The 21,162-nt window shown below is 41.3% G+C and overlaps 1 protein-coding gene across 1 annotated transcript in view; it reads left to right on the top strand.

Moving 5' to 3' along the window:
* LOC145413616 (uncharacterized) overlaps positions 1–21,162 on the top strand; it is a 569,601-nt gene that overhangs the window by 90,277 nt on the left and 458,162 nt on the right. Inside the window, exon 4 of the mRNA XM_080283270.1 lies at positions 5–136. Coding sequence (XP_080139396.1) covers positions 5–136 — 132 coding nt within the window. The remainder of the gene's footprint in view (positions 1–4; positions 137–21,162) is intronic.

Genomic DNA, 21,162 nt, shown 5'->3' with positions numbered 1-21,162 from the left:
ACAGGTGTTGGCGTGGCGAACTGTGCCGACGGACAGGACCCAAATCGGTGCCGTGGCCAGGGGATCTGAACCCGTCATGAGGCAGGTCTTCGTTACCGCTCCGGACGATCTCAACAACGCCGACTTCACCAAAAAGGTATAGTACCATTGCTGGACTAGGTCATCTGCCCATGTGGTTGAGCAGTAGTAAAAGTTGATAATTTACAGCTGAGATCCCATTGTGAATATTGATGCAACTCGCAGTAGATTCCCAAGAGGGTGTTGGAGGTTTTTCGATCACCACTAGTGGCATAGGTCGATCACTGTTGCCTGAATGTGTTATAGTCCTGATATGGCCCAACTGAGCTGTAAAAAGGTTGGTTAAAATTCATTATATCCCGAACCTCAACCCTGACGACTTGGAGTGAATGTACGTTAAGGTTGAAGTACCCTACCCAGGTTAACGGTTGAATAACATAATTGGAGTGAGGTAGCCCGAATGGTTGTCTCCACCTGACTGGACCTAAACTGGTGGGAGTAGCTTGAAGGAGGCTAAAGGAGCCTGTATGTATCTAATTGAACCTGAAATGACGTAAGTGGACCAGAACTGAGTTGACGATCTGACTGGAAGTGAAGACAGTAGATACGTTTGGACTTGAACAGACTTGAATTAGCGTAAGTCTGAAGTAGCTCGAATGAACATGACTTTTCTTATTAGGTTCTAGATTGACCAGGAGTTGGCCAAAATTGACGTGAACGGATTTGAAAGAAGCCAAAGAGACTATCAGTGGCCATTATATGACCTCAGTGGATTTTATGAGTCTGACAGCCTGCATTAACGACACGTCATTAAAACTAACCGAACCTGAGGTCACCTAAAGGAACTTAATTGCACCTGAATGGATTTCGGTTGCCCAAACGTTCTGAAATTTCCCGATATGAACCAATAACAAAATGGCCACTGGGTTAAAGTGGTAGAGTTAGGCAGGAAATTAATAAATCCAGTGTTTTGTTGATTGTTTCCTGTAACGACATAGGTATGCGATCAAAACGCAGTCTTGTTCAAGGACTAGGGTATTATGAGGCTGACTCTTACTGTTTAATGGCAGTCTTTAACGTTGTCACATAAAGCTTACTCAGTAGCCAAACAGTTGCCCGTGACATGAGTATTTAACCTCAGGAGAGCGGGAAGTTTTTCAGTGGCGAGTAAAATTGTTTAGCGTGAGACACGGTGATATATGAGGGTACAGTTTATATTCGTTAGCCCACGTATAAGAGTTAACCGAAACAGTAGCCACATACATTTATTGTTGTACTTATATTTATTATAATAGCACCCCCTTAACCCAAGTAATCCTTTGTGGGCGTGTGTTTGTATAGTTATAATGGATGGACATGATGTGGTCTGAATTACGAATGTGAATTGTGCATTAGTGTTTAGACAGTGATCAGTAAAATACTGGATTATCATTGTCACAGATGAGTTAGTGCCACTGAGCCCTAGGGTATGGAGAGGCTAAACGCCGCGAGCGTGATTTTGGCCGCCATATTGAAACACCTGCACTCAGATTCAAATACTTTATTTATTTTTTATTAATTTTCTTTTTACGTGTCCGACTCTGGGCAAAGGCTTCAGGGCCCATTCCCAAGTGCCAGTAGTCCTCCTTGGGGCCAGTAGTCCTCCTACATCTCCACACGTCACCACTTCGGCGCAAACACCCACCATCCATATTGAATAGCCTACATGCTAGGGCTGTCTCGTACAGGACTGGTGTATTGGTATTAGCGGGGGTACTTTTATGGCATGTCGGCGGGTCATCTGGTAGATCAGAAAAGTCTGCTTTTTAAGAAATTCGAATCCTTGACCTGTTCCCTGCCCCAGCCGGGATTCGAACTTGGGTCCATGAGGACTGCAGGCTGCCTTTCTACCGATTCTGCCATTGCCTCCCCCATTAAGCAGTGGTTATTAATAAAGATACATTCGTGGCTTATAATACAAAAACATATATGGATTATGATTTTTTTTTTCTACCTATAGTTCAACGAATTATATGGGGTACATTTAGTGAGTATAAAATATTAAAACAGGGATACTGGGGAAGAATCTTCCCACCCCATCCCAGGGGACAGTAATGTTATAGAATCAGCAGTATTATATATTTCTTACTTGTTAAATGTAACGCCAGCTCTCTTCGATGAATTCCTGTGCCCATATTTGTGTCCGTAAGCTGCACAGTGGACCATGGCGCTATATTTTCTGGAATCATCAGCTGCTTAAAAACTCACTGAGCAGCTTAGTACAAAAACGCGGGCATCAGGCGTGGTGTAACGTGGCTGCCGCTACACCAGCCCCCCCCCCCCCATTAGCGGCGGCTAAGTAAATTACGCGGTGCTACCAATGAGAAAGCCTCTCCATGCTGTAGAGCTCAGTGGTGAATGCGAGGCTTTGAACGAATTTCGCGTTTACGTAAACATTATCATGAAACTGTAACTATCGTTTGTTTGTTTGTTTTTCACGTGTTGACAAGACTACGGGATATAGCCTACTAATAATTTGGTAACTTTTATTAACATTAATCGCCATGCTTCAGGTATCCAGCGCAGATTATAGTACATACTGACTGTTCACCCAGATTTTCTTGGACTTGGTCCTGTGTGGTGAAGCCATTACCTAAAGCTGTGTAAGCAGCTCTTAGCCAACCAGGGACTTTGGCGGCATGCCTCACCCATTGACGTCACGGCCCTGCCGCCAGTCAATAGTGTTCTGCGGCGCGCCCACGTGTTGTTGTCTGCCAGCCAGTGAAAGCATTGCATGGGGACAGACACACTGTCTAGAGCGGAAATGTTGACCATGTACTATAGACATCTGAAGTCATTGGTTCCTTACAGTATCCTCAGATCTGGCACGTAAAGCTGGATGTTTGACGGCTACATACAGTTGAGCACCAAATGGAGGGGGGGGGGGCGGTCACCCATTCCTTCGTAAACATTCCATGAAGCATGCCTGTAGTCAGTGGTTTTGGCTGTTCTGTCAACTTGATCATGCAGGTACTAGTAATGAATATAACAGTCATAGATTGAGAGGACAGGCTTAGATCACTTAGTTTTTTGTACTTTGTGCTTCATAAGACTATGCCTACCTTGGCCTGCATAACCTACATTCTTTCCAGGTATTGATGAGAGTGATTATTGGTTAAATGTTGCCAGTATTTGGAGCTCCATCACTCTCCCATCTCTTACAAATTCCTAATTTTGTTTATGAATATAAATACTTCTACAATAAGCCGAACGATACGGTCATGCTGATTGCTGTGCTTTATTCAGTGCTCGTTACTGTTGTAGACTTAAACTGATGTGCAGTTTGTGCTGTGAGGATGGTGGCAGTGTTCAGTTGTGAGTTTGACGTTTTATGTAAATAGATGAAATGTCCCTACCCCTGGGGGTAGGGGGGGTTTGTCAAGAATACTCCCCCAGTATCCCTGCTTATCGTAAAAGGCGACTAAAAGGGTTGGCGGACGGTTAGTGCCCCTCCCCGGAAAACAACTAACTAAAAAAACAAACAATAAGCCTCGGACAAGGACTGACCAAACGTTGACGACCAAGGACCGGACAAAGGACATTGCAATTGGAACGTGGAATGTAAGGGGAGCAAATGATGAGGTGAAAGAGAGAGAGATTGTCCAGGTGCTTGAGGATGCGAAAGTGGATGTATGTGGAATAACTGAAACAAAATGGAGAGGAGAAAGTGTGAGAGAATGGGAGTATGGATGTGGTATATGTGCAGGAGTAGGTGAGAATGAGAGGGCAAAGGAAGGAGTATGTATAGTTGTGAGTAAAAGATGGAAGAGGAGCATAAGACAGTATGGATCAGTTGGATCAAGGATTGTGTGGGTAAAGTTGAAAGTTGGAATACAAATGTGGGCGATTGTGTGTGTGTATGCGCCAACGCAAGATCGTGCTAGAAGAGTGAGAGAAGAGTTCTGGACAAATGTAGAACATATAAGAACATAAGAAGAGAGGATAACTGCAGTAGGCCGGTTGGCCCATGCTAGGCAGCTCCTAGAAGAGTAACTGAACTACTAGAATGAGATAAGGATAGCAAAGAAGAAGGCTCTCCCCCGCCCTCCAAACCCTCCAGCGGAAGCCGGCAGGAAAAAGTCAGAAAGAACACCACGCCGTATAGAAAAACTGGCTTGGACATTTTACAGGAAAGTGTGAAAGGAGAATAGAGACTATCATAGTGTAACCTGAAAAGAAAATTTATTTTTTAGTTAGTATTGGTTATAATATTTTCTTTATTCTATATCCACCCCTTATTTGTCATATGCTTATCTAGCCTATGCTTGAAACTCTCAATGGAAGAGGCAGCAACTACTTTACTAGGTAGCTTATTCCATTCGTCTACTACTCTATTACCAAACCAATTTCTACCGATTTCCTTTCTGAAACGGAATTTTTCTAGTTTGAAACCATTATTTCTAGTTCTATCCTGTATGCTCACTTTAAGTACCTTGCTAATATCTCCCTTATTTATACCATTCATCCACTTAAAAACCTCAATTAAGTCTCCCCTTACTCTACGCCTCTCTAGCGAATGCAGACTTAGTCTTTTCAGTCTGTCTTCATATGACAGGTTCCGGACGTCATGTATCATTTTAGTCATTCTTCTCTGTACATTTTCTAACGAATTAATATCCATTCTATAGTAAGGACACCAAAATTGTACTGCGTAGTCTAAATGTGGCCTTACTAATGCTAGATAAAGTTTCAGTATTACTTTAGATGATCTATTGCTCACGCTTCTCGAAATAAATCCTAGGACCCTATTTGCTTTATTTCTCGCATTAATGCACTGTTGCCTAGGTTTAAGGTCGTTACTAATCATAACTCCTAGATCTCTCTCGCATTCCGATTTGCTAATTTCTTTGTTATCTAAGCTGTATTTAGTATCTCCAATGGTCTTGCCTACGTTAAGTACTTTACATTTTTCAACGTTAAATTCCATTTGCCAAGTTTTAGACCATTTGGACAATGTATCGAGGCCTTTTTGTAAGTAATGGCAATCGTCAGTCGAGTTAATGATACGCCCTATTTTTGTATCGTTGGCAAATTTGCTGATTCTGCTATTGACTCCTAAGTCTAGATCATTTATATATATGATAAATAATAAGGGACCGAGTACTGAACCCTGTGGTACACCGCTAGTTACTAATCCCCAGTCCGACTTAGTTCCATTTATTAATACTCTCTGCTTTCGTCCTTTCAGCCAGGAAAAGTTTGGAAGGAATGATAGAGTGTTTTTGATTGGTGATATGAATGGTAAAGTTGGGAATGTGAAGGTGGATGGAATAGTTGGTGAGTGGGGTGTGCCTGCTGAGATAGATGAGAATGGGAGTGCGTTAGTGGACATTTGTGCTGGGAGGGGGTTGGTGAGAGCCAGTACCCTCTTCAGGCATAAAATGATCCACAGGTATACATGGCGAGTGATGAGAAGGGTGGGTGGTGAATTGAGTGAAAGGAAGGCAATGATTGATTATGTGTGTGTGAACGAAAGGATGCGAAGATCTATATTGGATGCAAGAGTTTATAGAGGTTGGGGGAGTGGACTTTCTGACCACTACTTGGTGGTGGCCAGAGTTAAAGTTCAAGTAAGATGGAGGAATAGAAGAAAGGAAAGACGAGAGGAAGGAGTAGTTGCAAGGAGAGTGGAAAGGTTACAAGAGGATGAGAAAAAGGCAGAGTATAAGAGAGAAGTGGAGGAACGATTGGGCAAATATGAGTTGGAGCAGATGGGGGACGTGGAAGGTGTGTGTAGAATATTTACAGAAGAAATATGTGCAGCATGTGATGTGGTGTGTGGAAGGAAGAGAAGACGGAGGGGGGTGCAAGGAACAGCGTGGTGGACTGAAGAGGTGAAATGGGCTGTGGCACAAAAGAAGAAAGCATACAATGAATGGATGAGAAATAGGGACGTGGAAGAAGCTGAGAGGCGGAAGAGAGAGTTATATGTAGAAAGAAAGAGAGAGGTGAAAAAATTAGTAAGAGAGAGTAAGAAGAGAGTGTATGAGGAATTTGGAAGGAATTTGAGTGTAAAGTGGAGGGACTGTAAGAAAATGTTCTGGAAAGAGATGAAAAGAGTAAGACAGGGTGGAAGTGAAGTTAGCAGGGGAGTGAAAGATAAAAATGGTAGATTATTAGTGGAGAAGGGAGAAAAAGTGAGCAGATGGAGAGAACACTTTAAGGAAATGTTGAACGTGGAGGATGGAAGTAATGCAAGTATAAGTGGCTGGGGAATGGCTGGGAGAAGGAGGGAGGTGAGAAGACAGGAAGAAATCAGTAGGATAGAAGTTGTGGAAGCAATGAAGAAAGTTAAATCAGGGAAAGCCCCAGGAATTGATGGAGTGTGTGGTGAAATGCTGAAGCATGGAGGAGAGATAGTAGTAGAATGGATGTGGAAGATGTGCTGATTGGCCTGGGAGGAAGGTAGAGTCCTGGAGGATTGGAAGTCAGGTATAATTATTCCCTTGTACAAAGGAAAAGGGGAAAAAGAAGTGTGTGGTAATCATAGGGGCATTTGTCTTCTTAGTATAATAGGAAAAGTGTATGGTAAGATACTTATTGACAGAGTTAGAGAAAGAACAGAGAAATTAGTTGGAGAAGAACAGGGAGGCTTTAGGAAGGGAAGAGGTTGTGTAGATCAGATATACATTCTTAGATCTTTAGTGGAAAAGTTTCTAGAGATGGGAAAGAAGTTGTATGCGGCTTTCATGGATTTGGAGAAAGCATATGACAGGGTGGATAGACAAGGATTGTGGAAAGTGTTAAGAATATATGGAATAGAAGGGAAGTTGTTGAATGCTGTGAAGAGTATGTACGATGGTGCGAAGGCTGCAGTGCGTGTGGATGGTGAACTAAGTGAATTTTTCTCTTTGAAAGTTGGGTTGAAACAGGGATGTGTCATGTCTCCATGGTTGTTCAATCTGTACATGGATGGGGTAATAAAAGAGGTACAAGGTAGGGTAGTGGATGTTGGAGTGGCCCTGGTGAGAGAGGATAGTGTTTGGAAACTCCCTGTACTGTTGTTTGCAGATGATACCTTGTTGTTGAGTGAAGACGAAGGGGAGCTGCAAGGCTTGGTGGATGAGTTTGAGAGAGTGTGTAAGAAACGGAATCTAAAGGTGAATGTAGGGAAGAGTAAAGTGATGGTCTTTGAGAGAGGTGAAGTCAGTGAATGTACAGCGAGGTTGGATGGTGTGGAATTGGAAAATGTGAGTACGTTTAAGTACTTGGGTAGTGTGATGAGTAAGGATGGAGGTTTGGAGGGTGAAGTGCTTGAAAGGGTACAGCAGGGAAGAAAGGTTGCTGGTTCTTTGAAAGCAGTGATAAGAAACAGGGAAGTGAGCATGGAAGTGAAAAAGTTACTACATGACAGTATTGTGATACCAACTCTAACGTACGGAAGTGAAGCTTGGACGTTGTTGGAAGGACACAAGTCAAGAGTGAGAGCCGTGGAAATGAGTTATTTAAGAGGAGCCTGTGGAGTCACATGGAGAGACAGGCTGACGAATGAGGATATAAAGGAGCGTTGTGGTGTTGATGTGGATGTGATAGGAAGCGTTATGAGGAACACACTGAGGTGGTTTGGCCATGTGGAGAGGATGGAAGGTGAAAGACTGACGAAGAGAGTGTATGTGAGTGAGGTGGAGGGAGGGAGAGGGAGGGGGAGGCTGAGGATGAGCTGGAGAGATGGGGTGGAGAGGTATATGAGAGAGGGGGGTGTGAGTTGGGAGCAGGGGAGTGAAATGGCGGGGGACAGGGCGACTTGGAGGCGATTTGTTTGTGGCCACCCCAAACGGGATTGAGGCGTCTGGCAATAGATAGATAGACGTATAAGGACAAATTCACAGTCTGACGAATGCATTCACTACACTGTTTAAGTATAATCAAGCTTATAATGCTGCAGTTTTTTTTAGTATATTATTGCTCAAATACACATATTGCTACTCTAAATGGTACAAGTTATATACCTGTATTCTAAGCTATTTGCATATTTACAAACTGTACACGAAACAGCACAGAGAACCAGGGTGTACTCGGCTTCTGTGGCAGTTTTTTTTCTTTCTTTTTTTTGGGGGGAGGGGGAGGAGGTGTACACAGATACCATACATATAGATCAATGGAAGACGAATAGTTTATAGATAATCACACACACAAAAATGAAGTTAGAATGGGATGCTTCTGAAAAGCCTAGTATTCCTCTAGATGGCTCCACGATTTGGACAAACATTCCCCACGCTGTTTAAAAGGCATATTTTTCTATCTATCAATCTATTGCCAGATGCCTCAATCCCGTAAGGGATGGCCACAAACAAATCACCTCCACATCGCCCTGTTCCCCTCCATTTCACTACCCTGCTCCCAACTCACACACCCCTCTCTCATATACCTTTCCACCCCATCCCTCCATCTCATCCTCGGCCTCCCCCTCCCTCCATCTCATCCTCGGCCTCCCCCTCCCTCTCCCCCCCTCCACCTCACTCACATACACTCTCTTCGTCAGTCTTTCACCCTCCCTCCCTCTCCACATGGCCAAACCACCTCAGTGTATTCCTCCTAACGCTTCCTATGACATCTACATCGACACCACAATGCTCCTTTATATCCTCATTTGTCAGCCTGTCTCTCCATGTGACTCCACAGGCTCCTCATAAATAACTCATTTCCATTGCTCTCACTCTTGACTTGTGTCCTTCAAACAACGTCCAAGCTTCACTTCTGTACATTAAAGTTGGTATCACAATACTGTCATGTAGTAACTTTTTCACTTCCATGCTCACTTCCCTGTTTCTTATCACTGCTTTCAAGGAACCAGCAACCTTTATTCCCGGCTGTACTCTTTCAAGCACTTCACCCTCCAAACCTCCATCCTTACTCATCACACTACCCAAGTACTTAAACGTACTCATATTTTCCAATTCCTCACCATCCAACCTCACTGTACATTCACTGACTTCACCCCTTTCAGAGACCATCATTTTACTTTTCCCTACATTCACCTTTAGATTCCGTTTCTTACACACTCTCCCAAACTCATTCACTAAGCCTTGCAGCTCCCCTTCGTCTTAACTCAGCAACACAGCATCATCTCCAAACAACAGTACAGGGAGTTTCCAAATGCTACCCTCTTTCACCAGGGCCACTGTAACGTCTACTGCCCTACCTTGTACCTCTTTTATTACCCCATCCATGTACAGATTGAACAACCATAGAGACATGACACATCCCTGTTTCAGCCCAACCTTCAAAGAGAAAAATTCACTCAGTTCACCATCCACACGCACTCCAGCCTTAGCACCATCATACATACTCTTCACAGCATTCAACAACTTCCCATCTACTCCATATATTCTTAATATTTTCCACAATCCTTGTCTGTCGACCCTGTCATATGCTTTCTCCAAATCCATGAAAGCCGCATACAACTTCTTTCCCTTCTCTAGAAACTTTTCCACTAAAGATCTAAGAATGAATAACTGATCTACACAACCTCTTCCCTTCCTAAAGCCTCCCTGTTCTTCTCCAAGTAATTTCTCTGTTCTTTCTCTAACTCTGTCAATAAGTATCCTACCATACACTTTTCCTATTTTACTAAGAAGACAAATGCCCCTATAATTACCACACACTTCTTTTTCCCCTTTTCCTTTGTACGAGTACAAGGGAATAATTATACCTGACTTCCAATCCTCCGGGACTCAACCTTCCTCCCAGGCCAATCAGCACATCTTCCACATCCATTCTACTACTATCTCTCCCCCATGCTTCAGGATTTCACCACACACTCCATCAATTCCTGGGGCTTTCCCTAATTTAACTTTCTTCATTGCTTCCACAACTTCTATCCTACTGATTTCTTCCTGTCTTCTCACCTCCCTTCTTCTCCCAGCCATTCCCCAGCCACTTATACTCGAATTACTTCCATCCTCTATGCTCAACAATTCCTTAAAGTGTTCTCTCCATCTGCTCACTTTTTCTCCCTTCTCCACTAGTAATCTACCATTTTTATGTTTCACTCCCCTGCTAACTTCACTTCCACCCTGTCTTACTCTCTTCACCTCTTTCCAGAACATTTTCTTACAGTCCCTCCACTTTACATGCAAATTCCTTCCAAATTCCTCATATACTCTCTTCTTACTCTCTCTTACTAATCTTTTCACCTCTCTCTTTCTTTCTACATATAACTCTCTCTTCTGCCTCAACTTCTTCCACGCCCCTGTTTCTCATCCATTCACTGTATGCTTTCTTCTTTTGTGCCACAGCCTGTCTCATCTCTTCATTCCACCATGCTGTTCCTTGCACCCCCCTCCGTCTTCTCTTCATCCCACACACCACATCACATGCTGCACATTCTTCTTCTGTGAATATCCTGCACACACCTTCCACGTCCCCCATCTGTTCCAATTCATATTTCCCCAATCATTCCTCCACTTCTCTCTTATAGTCTGCCTTTTTCTCATCCTCTTGTAACCTTTCCACTCTCCTTACAAATACTCCTTTTTCCCATCCTTCCCTTCTTCTATTTCTCCATCTTATTTGGAGCTTGATTCTGGCCACCACCAAGTAGTGGTCAGAAAGTCCACTCCCCCAACCTCTATAAGCTCTTGCATCCATTACACATCTTCGCATCCTTTCATCCATTACACATCTTCGCATCCTTTCATCCACACACACATAATCAAGCATTGCCTTCCTTTCATTCAGTTCACCACCCACCCTTCTCATCACTCACCATGTATACCTGTGGCTCATTTTGTGCCTGAAGAGGGTATTGGCTATCACCAACCCTCTCCCAGCACAAATGTCCACTAACACACTGCCATTCTCATCTATCTCAGCAGGCACACCCCACTCACCAACTATTCCATCCACCTTCACATTCCCTACTTTACCATTCATATCACCAATCAAAAACACTCTCTGATTGCTTCCAAACCTTTCCATGCACACTTTCACATTTGTCCAGAACTCTTCTCTCACTCTGCTTGCACGATCTTGCATTGGCGCGTACACGCACACAATCGCCCACATTTGTATTCCAAATTTCAGTCTTACCCACACAATCCTTGACCCAACTGATCCATACTCTCGTATGTTCTTCTTCCATCTTTTACTCATGACTATACACACTCCTTCTTTTGCCCTATCATTCTCACCTACTCCTGCACATATAGCCCATCCATACTCCCATTCTCTCTCACTGTCACCTCGCCATTTAGTTTCAGTTACTCCACATACATCAATTTTCGCACCCGCAAGCACCTGGACAATCTCTCTCTCTTTCACCTCATCATTCACACCTCTTATATTCCATGTTGCGATTACCATGTCCTTTGTCCGGTCCTTGGTCGTCATCTTTTGGTCAGTCCTTGTTCGTCTTTTTAGTTAGTTGTTTTCCGGGGAGGGGCACTAACCCTCTGCCAACCCTTTTAGTCGCCTTGTATGACAAGCAGGGATACTGGGGGAGTATTCTTGAAAAAAAAAAACTACCCCCAGGGGGTAGGGGAGTTTTTCTTTGTTAAATATCTACACTGTTGTGTGAAACTGTGAATCACAGTATTGTCATATACCGTAGTAATCCCTCCACTATCTGACGTAATAGAGCCAAAGGCATGTCCGGAAAGTGGTCCTGTCCGGATAGTGGGCACCAGCTTCCTGGGCTGTTACTTATGGACCCTAACCAGCCTAACTTTGAAAGCCACCTAAATAACTCCCTACCGGACATGCATAGCACCTGTTTAAACCTATTTAAGACCCTATTCATGCCAATAATGGACATAAAGCATGAAATAAATGAAAAGGAACCAAAGAATGAGGAATTAGAAGTGACTATACCTCAGCCAGGGTACTTACATCACGTTTGTGGCTGCCTTTCTAAGGTTTTGGCAGTGGTAAAATCGCTCTTGAAGCACGTACAGTAATCCAGTGTTGTGCTGCACTTAATTCTTTGCACTGTGAGTTATAATTGTTTAACACTGCACATTGTTCTTAACTGCACCACTGCAGTTCTAACCGCCAGTTTAAACTGCCAATTTGCACCCCATAGTTGATCCTTTGCACTCTAAGTTCAAATTTCTTAACACTGCACAACACTGTAAATTCCCATGTGGTCTAGAGGCGAGGCATTGCAGTATATTCACTGTTTATTCACAAAAAACTAGCACGTGTGGCTTCCAGTGCAATAAGCATCTATTCACAATCGAAGTTATGGAGTAACTGTGTTAGGACTCCATATTATAATTACAAATCATAATAGATAAATAGATAGACAGAGACACAGATAGAAGCAGGAAGTCAGATAATGAGAAGGTATTGTGTCTGCGAGAATCGAGCAATGCTAAACATGCTTACACACTCTTAACTCAAGGAATGCTTTATAGGCACACGACAGCGCCTCGTGACCATACACACACATACTCACACACAGGCTTCTAGAACTTTCAAACCACAGTGTAACACACGTGACATGACCCCTGCTACACCAGAATTTAGGTAGCAGAGGCAGAAGGAGACAGGCCATAGAATCGGCAGGTAGTAGGGAGAAGGGCTTAGCAACATGGAAGAGAGAGAGAAAGAGAGAGAGAGAGAGCGAGACAGGAGGTAGCTCGCGGGACTCTACTTAACTTCACTCATGTGTGAGAGACTTTGTTAATATTTCCAAGACAAATAAAAATAGTCCCATACTATTCTTTACCTCTCCTGTCATTGCATGACAAAAGGGAACCAAGATTATATACTTACAAGCTACTCACGTATAACAACCGCTCGTCCACAAGTCTAATACATATAAAACATCACTACAAAGAAGTTACAAAGTCTTTTAAGACAACTGTTGATGTCGGAGAAACAGATTTGCCAGATCGCAACGGCCACATTACCAATCTCCTCAACTTTTCATTACCAAATTCGTAAAGCTAGCATTTATTCTTCACTAATTATATATACAAGTGGAAATATATGTAATCACTTTCCATATAATTAACAGCATGTTGATTATTTTCATGCTATGTAGGGTAGCAGATTAATCAGAGAGAGCAAACAACCCACCATCTCCACCCTGTGTATCCTCATACATGTGAAAAATCCGTTTGGAAATGTATTATTCTGATTCATTAGAAAATGAATTTTTCATAACCAAATTGGCCCACATTTGGTAATGAAAAATAACAAATGGCAACCCTGACAGGGAAGGGGGGGAGGGGGGAGGAAGGAAGGGATGAAGGGGCCATGATGTAAGCAGCTGTTTGGCGCTGCGCGGCAATTTCAAATTACGGGTGGGGAAAAATTAGGATTTTGGGGGGATTTTTTTCCTTTTTTGGCCATTTTACAGTTCCGATGGTCCAGGCCCACAATGTCCGGTAAGTGGGGATGTCCGGAAAGTGGGCATCTGGAAAGTAGAGGGATTACTGTATAAATAATAAAAATAGATTATTTTCTGGTTAGGAAGGCCGATAGGAGGTTAATGAGGGATGTTAAAGTTATAGGAAGTGAGGAGTGTGTGCAGCAGCACAAACTATTGATTTGTGATATGGTGCTTAAAGAACAAGTGATGAAAGAGAGGACTTATGTACCTAGGAGGAAAATATGGAAGCTGAAAAACCAAGTAGTAAGGGATGCCTTCTATAGCGAGTTGAGGAGAGTAGTGGCTGAACAGGGAGCTGTAGACAGAGGCGTTAATGAACAGTACGGAGCCCTCAAGAACAATTTCTTGAGAGTTACTGATGTAACATGTGGTTGGACAAGAGGACCACCAAGACATAAAGTAACTTGGTGGTGGGATGAGGGTGTAGAAGCTGCAGTTAAGGAGAAAAGAAGGCATGTTCGGGAATGGAAAAAGGGTGGTAGCAAGGAGCAATACTTGGCTGCCAAGCGTAGGGCTAGAAGAGAGATATACAGGGCAAGGTCTGAGTCACAGAGACTTTTACTTGATAACCTAAATCATGGGGAAAGGAAAAATATGATATTTAAGGTGGCAAATCAGATGAAGAGGGATAATCGGGATATTATAGGTGAGCAGTGTGTGAAGAATGATGAAGGAAAGGTAGTGGTGAACAGTGAGGATATTAAAGATGCATGGAGAGAGCATTATAGCCAGTTGTTGAATGAGGAGTTTGACTGGGACAGGGAAGGTTTGGAGCCAGCAGATCCAGTGTTTGGCCCTTGGTCTTTGATTGATGCTGTTACTGTGAGTGAGGCAATAGGCAGGATGAAGGTGGGGAAGGCAGCAGGTGTGTCTGGGATGACTGCCGAAATGTTGAAGGCCTCAGGAGATATAGGGGCGAAGTTAGTCACTGACCTGATAAATATGATAATTTATGAGTGTGTTGTCCCAGATGGTTGGCTGAAGAGTGTAATTGTAAATGTGTATAAAAGAAAGGGTGATGCCCTGGAGAGAGGAAATTATCGAGGTATAAAGCTTTTAGATCAGACAATAAGGGTAATGGAGAGAGTTTTAGAAGGTATGATTAGAGAAAGAGTGAATATTGATGAGATGCAGCTTGGGTTTATGCCAGGTAAGGGGACCACTGATGCCATATTTATTGTTCAACAGCTTCTGGGAAAATATATTGGTAGCAGAAGGGATCTGTATTTTGTTTTTGTTGATTTGGAAAAGGCCTTTGACAGAGTCCCTAGAAAGGTGGTGAAGTGGGCAATGAGAAAGCTTGGCTTGGAGGAGTGGTTGGTTAGGGTGGTTATGGCTATGTATGTGGGTGCTCACACCCAGGTAAGAGTGAATGGAGATTTGAGTGATGAGTCTTCTGTGAATGTTGGTGTGCATCAGGGGTCAGTTTTGAGTCCCATGTTGTTTATCATGGTACTTGAATCCCTCTCACGTGACTTTAGAAACGGACTCACATGGGAGATGTTGTATGCTGATGATTTGGTGTTGATTGCAGAGAACAAAAGGGAGGCGGAGGAAAGGTTTAGGAAGTGGAGAGATGGTATGGGGCACAAGGGCTTAAGGGTAAATGCAGATAAAACAAAAGTGATGATATCTAGGGTTGGTGGCGGTACTGTCAAAGACGAGGGAGAGTGGCCATGTGCAGCTTGCCACAAAAGCGTAGGAAGTAATTCTGTCTTGTGCGGTGTTTGTGATTAATGGGTGCACAAGAGATGTAATGGTATCAGAGGTAGACTGCGAGATAATGCTGATTTTATGTGTACGGCGTGTCGGGGGTGAGCAGGTGGAGATTGTCAGGCGTGAGAGAATTGAACTTGCTGGTGAATCTTTTGAGTGTGTAGCAACGTTGGGTCTGGTTAGTACTTGGATGGGTGACCGCCTGGGAACACCAGATGCTGTTGGCATCCCTACGTGACAAGTAGGGTTGGTGGAGGATTAGTGCCCCTCCCTGTAAAAACAATTAACTCTAAGCCCTTGGCCACCCCATTTGGGATACATGGCGTCTGGCAATGAATGAATGAATGAATGTATTTTGAAAAACTATGAAAATTTACCAGTATATAAAGCTCTGTTTCATGTTGTCCCACAATACCATAGCTACATTCAGAATGTCAGATAAGGACAAATAAAGTAACATGTCATGTATTTTGGTTTGCTTTTACTTGGCCAAGAATTCAGTGCACTGTGACAGACATAAATTAAACAAAACCATATAATCATACATGCATAAATTATAATGGCTGCTCCTTATACAATAAAAATAAATGATATTTCTGATTTGATGGATCAGTGATGAAAAAATTATATATTTTTTGTACTGTCAATAAATTATAAATTTTATAATTCTCTATTCTTTCTGAAACCAAAATTTTATTATTATTCCTGAAGATTTTAAATAAAAAGAATAAATGTGTAGATTTAGGGTACTGTACTGTAACATATTTCTCAGTTTTTATTCAAGAACATTTTTCATTTTAATAACTACAATGATCAACTGTAACTGTTTGTTACATTTATATATTATGTATATTGAATGGTTTTTATTAAATATACATATTTTTAGCTGGATTATACAGCTGATAACTTTTCATGTTCATCCTATTAGGCCTGTTGTATAAGTAAAAAAAAAAATATAATATATTAATACATAAGAAATAAACATATGCTAGGCAATGCATTGATTTTGGGAGAAAATGAGTACAGTAATTAAAACTGTGAAATTATGCGTGTAATATTTTTTATATTTACGACACGAAAATTGTCAAAAATTGCTGATTTAAATCATGATTTAAATCTGTTTTAAATCACTTGATTTAAATCATGCCAATCCTGCTTTCTACATTGTTGCATATGATATAGCATTTACTACAGTAATTCCAAATGTCAAGTAGCACTAAGAATTGGTCTTCTAATTACAGAATGTTTTGCAGTCCAAAGACAACAGATAATAGAAGGAAACAACAACATGTAACTTTCAGTACCGTAAACTGGGGTGAATTCGGACTCGGGGCGAATTTGGATATTATTGCAATAAAAAGTTATTTTAATTAATTAATAATTAATGAATAAACATATTAGAAATCTGTTTGCACCCAGTTGTTTGTAATTGTTTACTCTGTTGTATAAAGATATTTAATATATCACTTGACACATACCAGATATATACTAAAAAGCAAATATATATAAAAAGAATAAAATTCGTAGGTGGTAGGTGGTGGCGACCATCATCCACTCACTTGATGTAGTGCTGCCTACTTCTTCCTTAGCCTTTATCATTCTTTTTCTGTGCCTGTCCTCCTCTCTTCCTATTTCTTACCATCATCCACTCACTTGTTGTAGTGCTGCCTACTTCTTCCTTAGCCTTTATCATTCTTTTTCTGTGCCTGTCCTCCTCTCTTCCTATTTCTCGCATCTTTCCTGTCACTTCTTATTGCTTTTCTTTCCTTTACAGGTGGCTTTACATTGAATGACAAGCCAAATGGTTTCCTGTAAGCCAAGAAACCATTTACAACGCTGGGTGGTAACCATATAACCAAACCATACGTGCTCCTTACGTGTGAACAAGTGGGTTGGTGGAGGGTTAGTGCCCCTCCCCGTAAAACAACTAACTCAAAGTCAAATGGCCACCCCTTAAGGGATTATGGTGTCTGGCAATAGATAGATAGATAGATAAAATTCGTAACATTGGCAAACTTTCTTTGGCAGAAATGTTGATGAATAGATGCAGGAAAATCTTCAGTGCCCAGATGTACTTTCATGCGTAGTGTGAAAGTGCAAAGTAAGTACAGTAATTGGCGTTTATCTTCTCAATTAATCTCTTAATTGGGCATTTAATGAAATTTTTAAAATTTTAATGCAAATTGGAGTCATTTCGGACATTGGGGTGAATTCGGACTGGGGGAGTATAACTGAAAAAATAACATTTTTTTACAACGTACAGTTGCCTATAATATGCCAGATGTGGATATTGTGTGTAATTGGGCTCATATGTGTCATTTACAGGTATACTCTTGAGCTTTTATGATACTGCCTGTTTAAGCAAGGCCACCCAATGACTCAAATATTATAAGAAAAGAACTGGTGGAGATCAAGGTCTGTATCGTAGTGAAAAAAGCAAGCAGAAAATTGGTAAAGCCATATAATCATGTTAAATATCACGTGTAACTAGTTTTCCATTAGTCTTCCAAAAACTAAATTATTAGTCAGAAGTAACTGTCAAGTATATACAGTACTGAAGTTTGTAGCTAGATTTATATCATTTACATGTGTTCTAATATGTTTTTATTTAAACCAAGGAAAAAGAAAATTAAATTGCTGTTGTGTTCTTATCTCATTATAGTCATTAGCTTATTTTGTCAGGGAGTGACATTATTTTTGCACTGGAAGAACATTTTTTAAAAAGCCCCAAAATGTCCGAAATGGCCCCACATATGGCCAAGACTAAACTGGGAACCCTGGGTAGTCAGCTGCATTCATTTTCTGTTTATGTACTAATTTATACAGTGTGTCCGAATTCACCTAAGTTTGAGTACAAATTCAGACACTCATTACTATATTTGCTATACTGTAATTATATATGAAACATTTTAAATTTTTTACTGCTATGATTCAATACCCTAGTGGACGAGCGGCACATACAGTGCATAAGGTCTTGGATTGAATTAAAAACTAGATTACATGGCACAAAAAAACTAAAAAATCGTCCGAATTCTCCCCAGTTTATGGATTGTGTGGGTGTGTGTGTGTGTGTGTGTGTGTGTGTGTGTGTGTGTGCCAATTTAAGTAGTGGTGATAAAATCCATTGCAGGATTTGAAGAGTTGGGCACTCTGCTGGCTGACAGGAAACTGATGCAAGGAGTGGTTGTTTCTGTGACTAAACATGTGACTGTTATTGTCAGGTCAAGGATCAGGATTCAGGTTTTGACTCTGTACAAGGTCCTCCCAACACCCAAGATTAACATTTAGTTGCAAAAATCAGTCGGAAATACTAGTAACAAGAACAATGTTGCATAAATAGTTACAATTGTCATCACTCCCTGATGCTTGTTTGGACAGGTATCACCATATAAATTTAGCACATCAACAAACTGTCCAAAAATAAAGAGCCTTTGTGAACAAAAGAATACTACTAAATGAACATGATCACAATGATGCAGAATTTAAAAGGCATATTTCCTAATGAGTAAACAAATAAATATCACAGGCATGCTTCACAGAACATACAACCAGAAAACATTGAGAAGATTTTGAAAGAGAGTATGTGAGAGAAATAAGACATTAAAGAAAATGACAGCATACCTGAAGACTTTGAAACATTAGAAGAGAGAGTGGCAAAAAGGGTAATAAAAGAAAAAATAATGACAAAAAATAAAGAAGAAATTTGTGAAGACATTAGAAAAGGGAGTAAGACAAAGGAATCAGTTGAACAAGAAGTAGGCCTACAGAGGTACCTAGAGGAAATAGAGTTTGAAAGCGCAAAGATAATATTATTGATGTGAACCAAAATGCTAGAAGTGAAGGAAAATTATAAGAAAAAGTATGTCTAACTTAAGATGTGACATGTGTCAAGAAGAGAATGAAAATCAGCATCATTTATTCATATGTGAAGCATACGAAGATTTAACAAGAGAAAATAAAGGAAAAGAATCAATAACTGAAATACTAAAACAAAACGAATTACAGGTTGTAGCAAATACAGTGGGCAGAATAATGAAATGATGAGAAGTAATTATGAATACAAGGAGCAACATAGACGTGAACAACAGAGAATGGAAAAAAAAAAAAGAATAAATAAAGCCATCTTGTTTGAAGACAAGAACTCCCGGATGGGAGTGGGCGCCAGCAACAACAACTACCAGTCTGTACTGACTTACTTTAATCTATGCGAGCTCTGTCTGCAGTCTCCCTCAGTAAACGTACCCTCAGTAGAGGTAACTGATTCCTACAGCCTGAGACTGAGGCCTTCCTGCCTCTGGGTCTGACCTATGAGCATCAGTCCTTGTGCTTGAAGACATTTGTGGTCTTCCAAGCAAGCTTGTGTCTTCTATTAAAAAAAAAAAAAAGTCAATTGCAAAGCATGACAAACTAGATATAATAAAATATGCAGACTTTCTCTCAGTTCTTGTGTTTATCTAATTGGAAACACTTGTATGTTTTAAGAAGAATTGGGTTACTTTAATTCTGATTTTGTAAAGTTTGGCTGAAAAGAAAGCTGGCAATGAAAATTACATATGATACATTTCATAACTAAAGACTTCATTGTTCAAAAGTAAAGTTTCCCTCTTCCAGTATAACTCTTCGATAAATATATACACATATTCAATTACTGGTTGGACCTTTGTGACTTACCATCATTATTGGCATAGGTTCTGCCTGCCCTTTCCCTCAGGAAAACTGGCAGCTGTACAGGAGACATTTGGCTTGGATTGACAATTGTGGATGGCTGTGAGCTCCTCATTCCATGGAACTCCCAAGGCACGTCTGCCTTTGTATGAACTGGTGTGGATGAACAGGGCCTGTCAATCAAGCCTCTCTCTTCTGAAAGAAAAGCAAATGATAAAAAAGTAAGTGGACTGTTTGAAAAACAAAGAACCTAACTCTGTATTGACTTGCCAACACAAAAGGCATGCAAGGAGTTTTCCTCTGCTGCAAGAGTTTGTTAATCTGGTCAGGCTAATGTAGCAGTCAACTAAAACATTTTACAATTCAGGACTCTTTCCAGCAACATTATGGCTTCTCAATCGTGCTTTCATTTAATAAATAGGGACATCATAAGGCATTCCTACCACACACAGTGCTATAAGAAATGTCTTCAGTGTGGACATAGTAGAATCCTGTAACAACCTTTTTTTTTTTTTCTTAACGCAAGAAAGAAGGAACCAAATTTTGGAGCCCATAAACAGTGCCTTCCAAGAAAAAACAAACCAATACAAAAGAGCCAAATTCAAGATCCGTTCATTTCGAGATGCCTGTACACACTGCATTTGATAGACTGGAGATCACAGGAAGTAGGAAATACAGACAGGGAGAGAGTTCCAGAGTTGACCAGTTGCATAAATGAAGGACTGGGAGTAACGGTTAACTCTTGCATTGGAGAGTTGGACAGAAAAGGGATGAGAGTTTGTTGCTAGACGTGTGCTCTACGCACCCGTCATAGAGGTGGACGGATGCAAGCGCACAGTTCAGAGGAGCAGTGACCATTGAAGTAGCGATAGAAAAGAGACAAAGAGGCAACAGTGTGGCGAAGAGACAGAGGTTGTAGGGAGCCAGTAAGAGGAGGAGAGTTGACAAGACAAAAAGCCTTTGACTCCACCCTGTTGAGAAGAGTTGTTTGCGGGAAGCCTCCCCACACATGAGAGTTGTACTCTAAACAGGGGCGAATAAAACCCATGTATAAAGTCAACAGCTGTTCAGGGTAAGGAAGGAATGGAGACAGCTTAACAAATAATCTCGTGGAAGCAGATTTTATAAGAGATGCAATATGATCTTTCCAAGATAAGTCCCGAGTGAATGAAACCCCAAGCATGTTCAAGGATGGTGCAGGATTAAGCTGAATATTATTAAACATTAGCGGGTACTCCTGTGGAATATTATGTCGGGTTGATAGGTGTAAAAACTGAGTTTTGGTGCACTAAAAACAAGATTATTTTTACCCCAGTCAGAGGTACGAGCCAAGTCAGACATTAGGTGTGCCATAGCCTCATCCCTTGTTTGTTGAAATAACTGCT

This window comes from Coenobita brevimanus, chromosome 97 (assembly GCF_032717465.1).
Source record: "Coenobita brevimanus isolate Jiangsu-jjx chromosome 97, ASM3271746v2, whole genome shotgun sequence".
Taxonomy (NCBI): Eukaryota; Metazoa; Arthropoda; class Malacostraca; order Decapoda; family Coenobitidae; genus Coenobita; species Coenobita brevimanus.
Note: the sequence above shows the minus strand (reverse complement) of the source record. Positions and strands in the feature narration are given on the sequence as shown.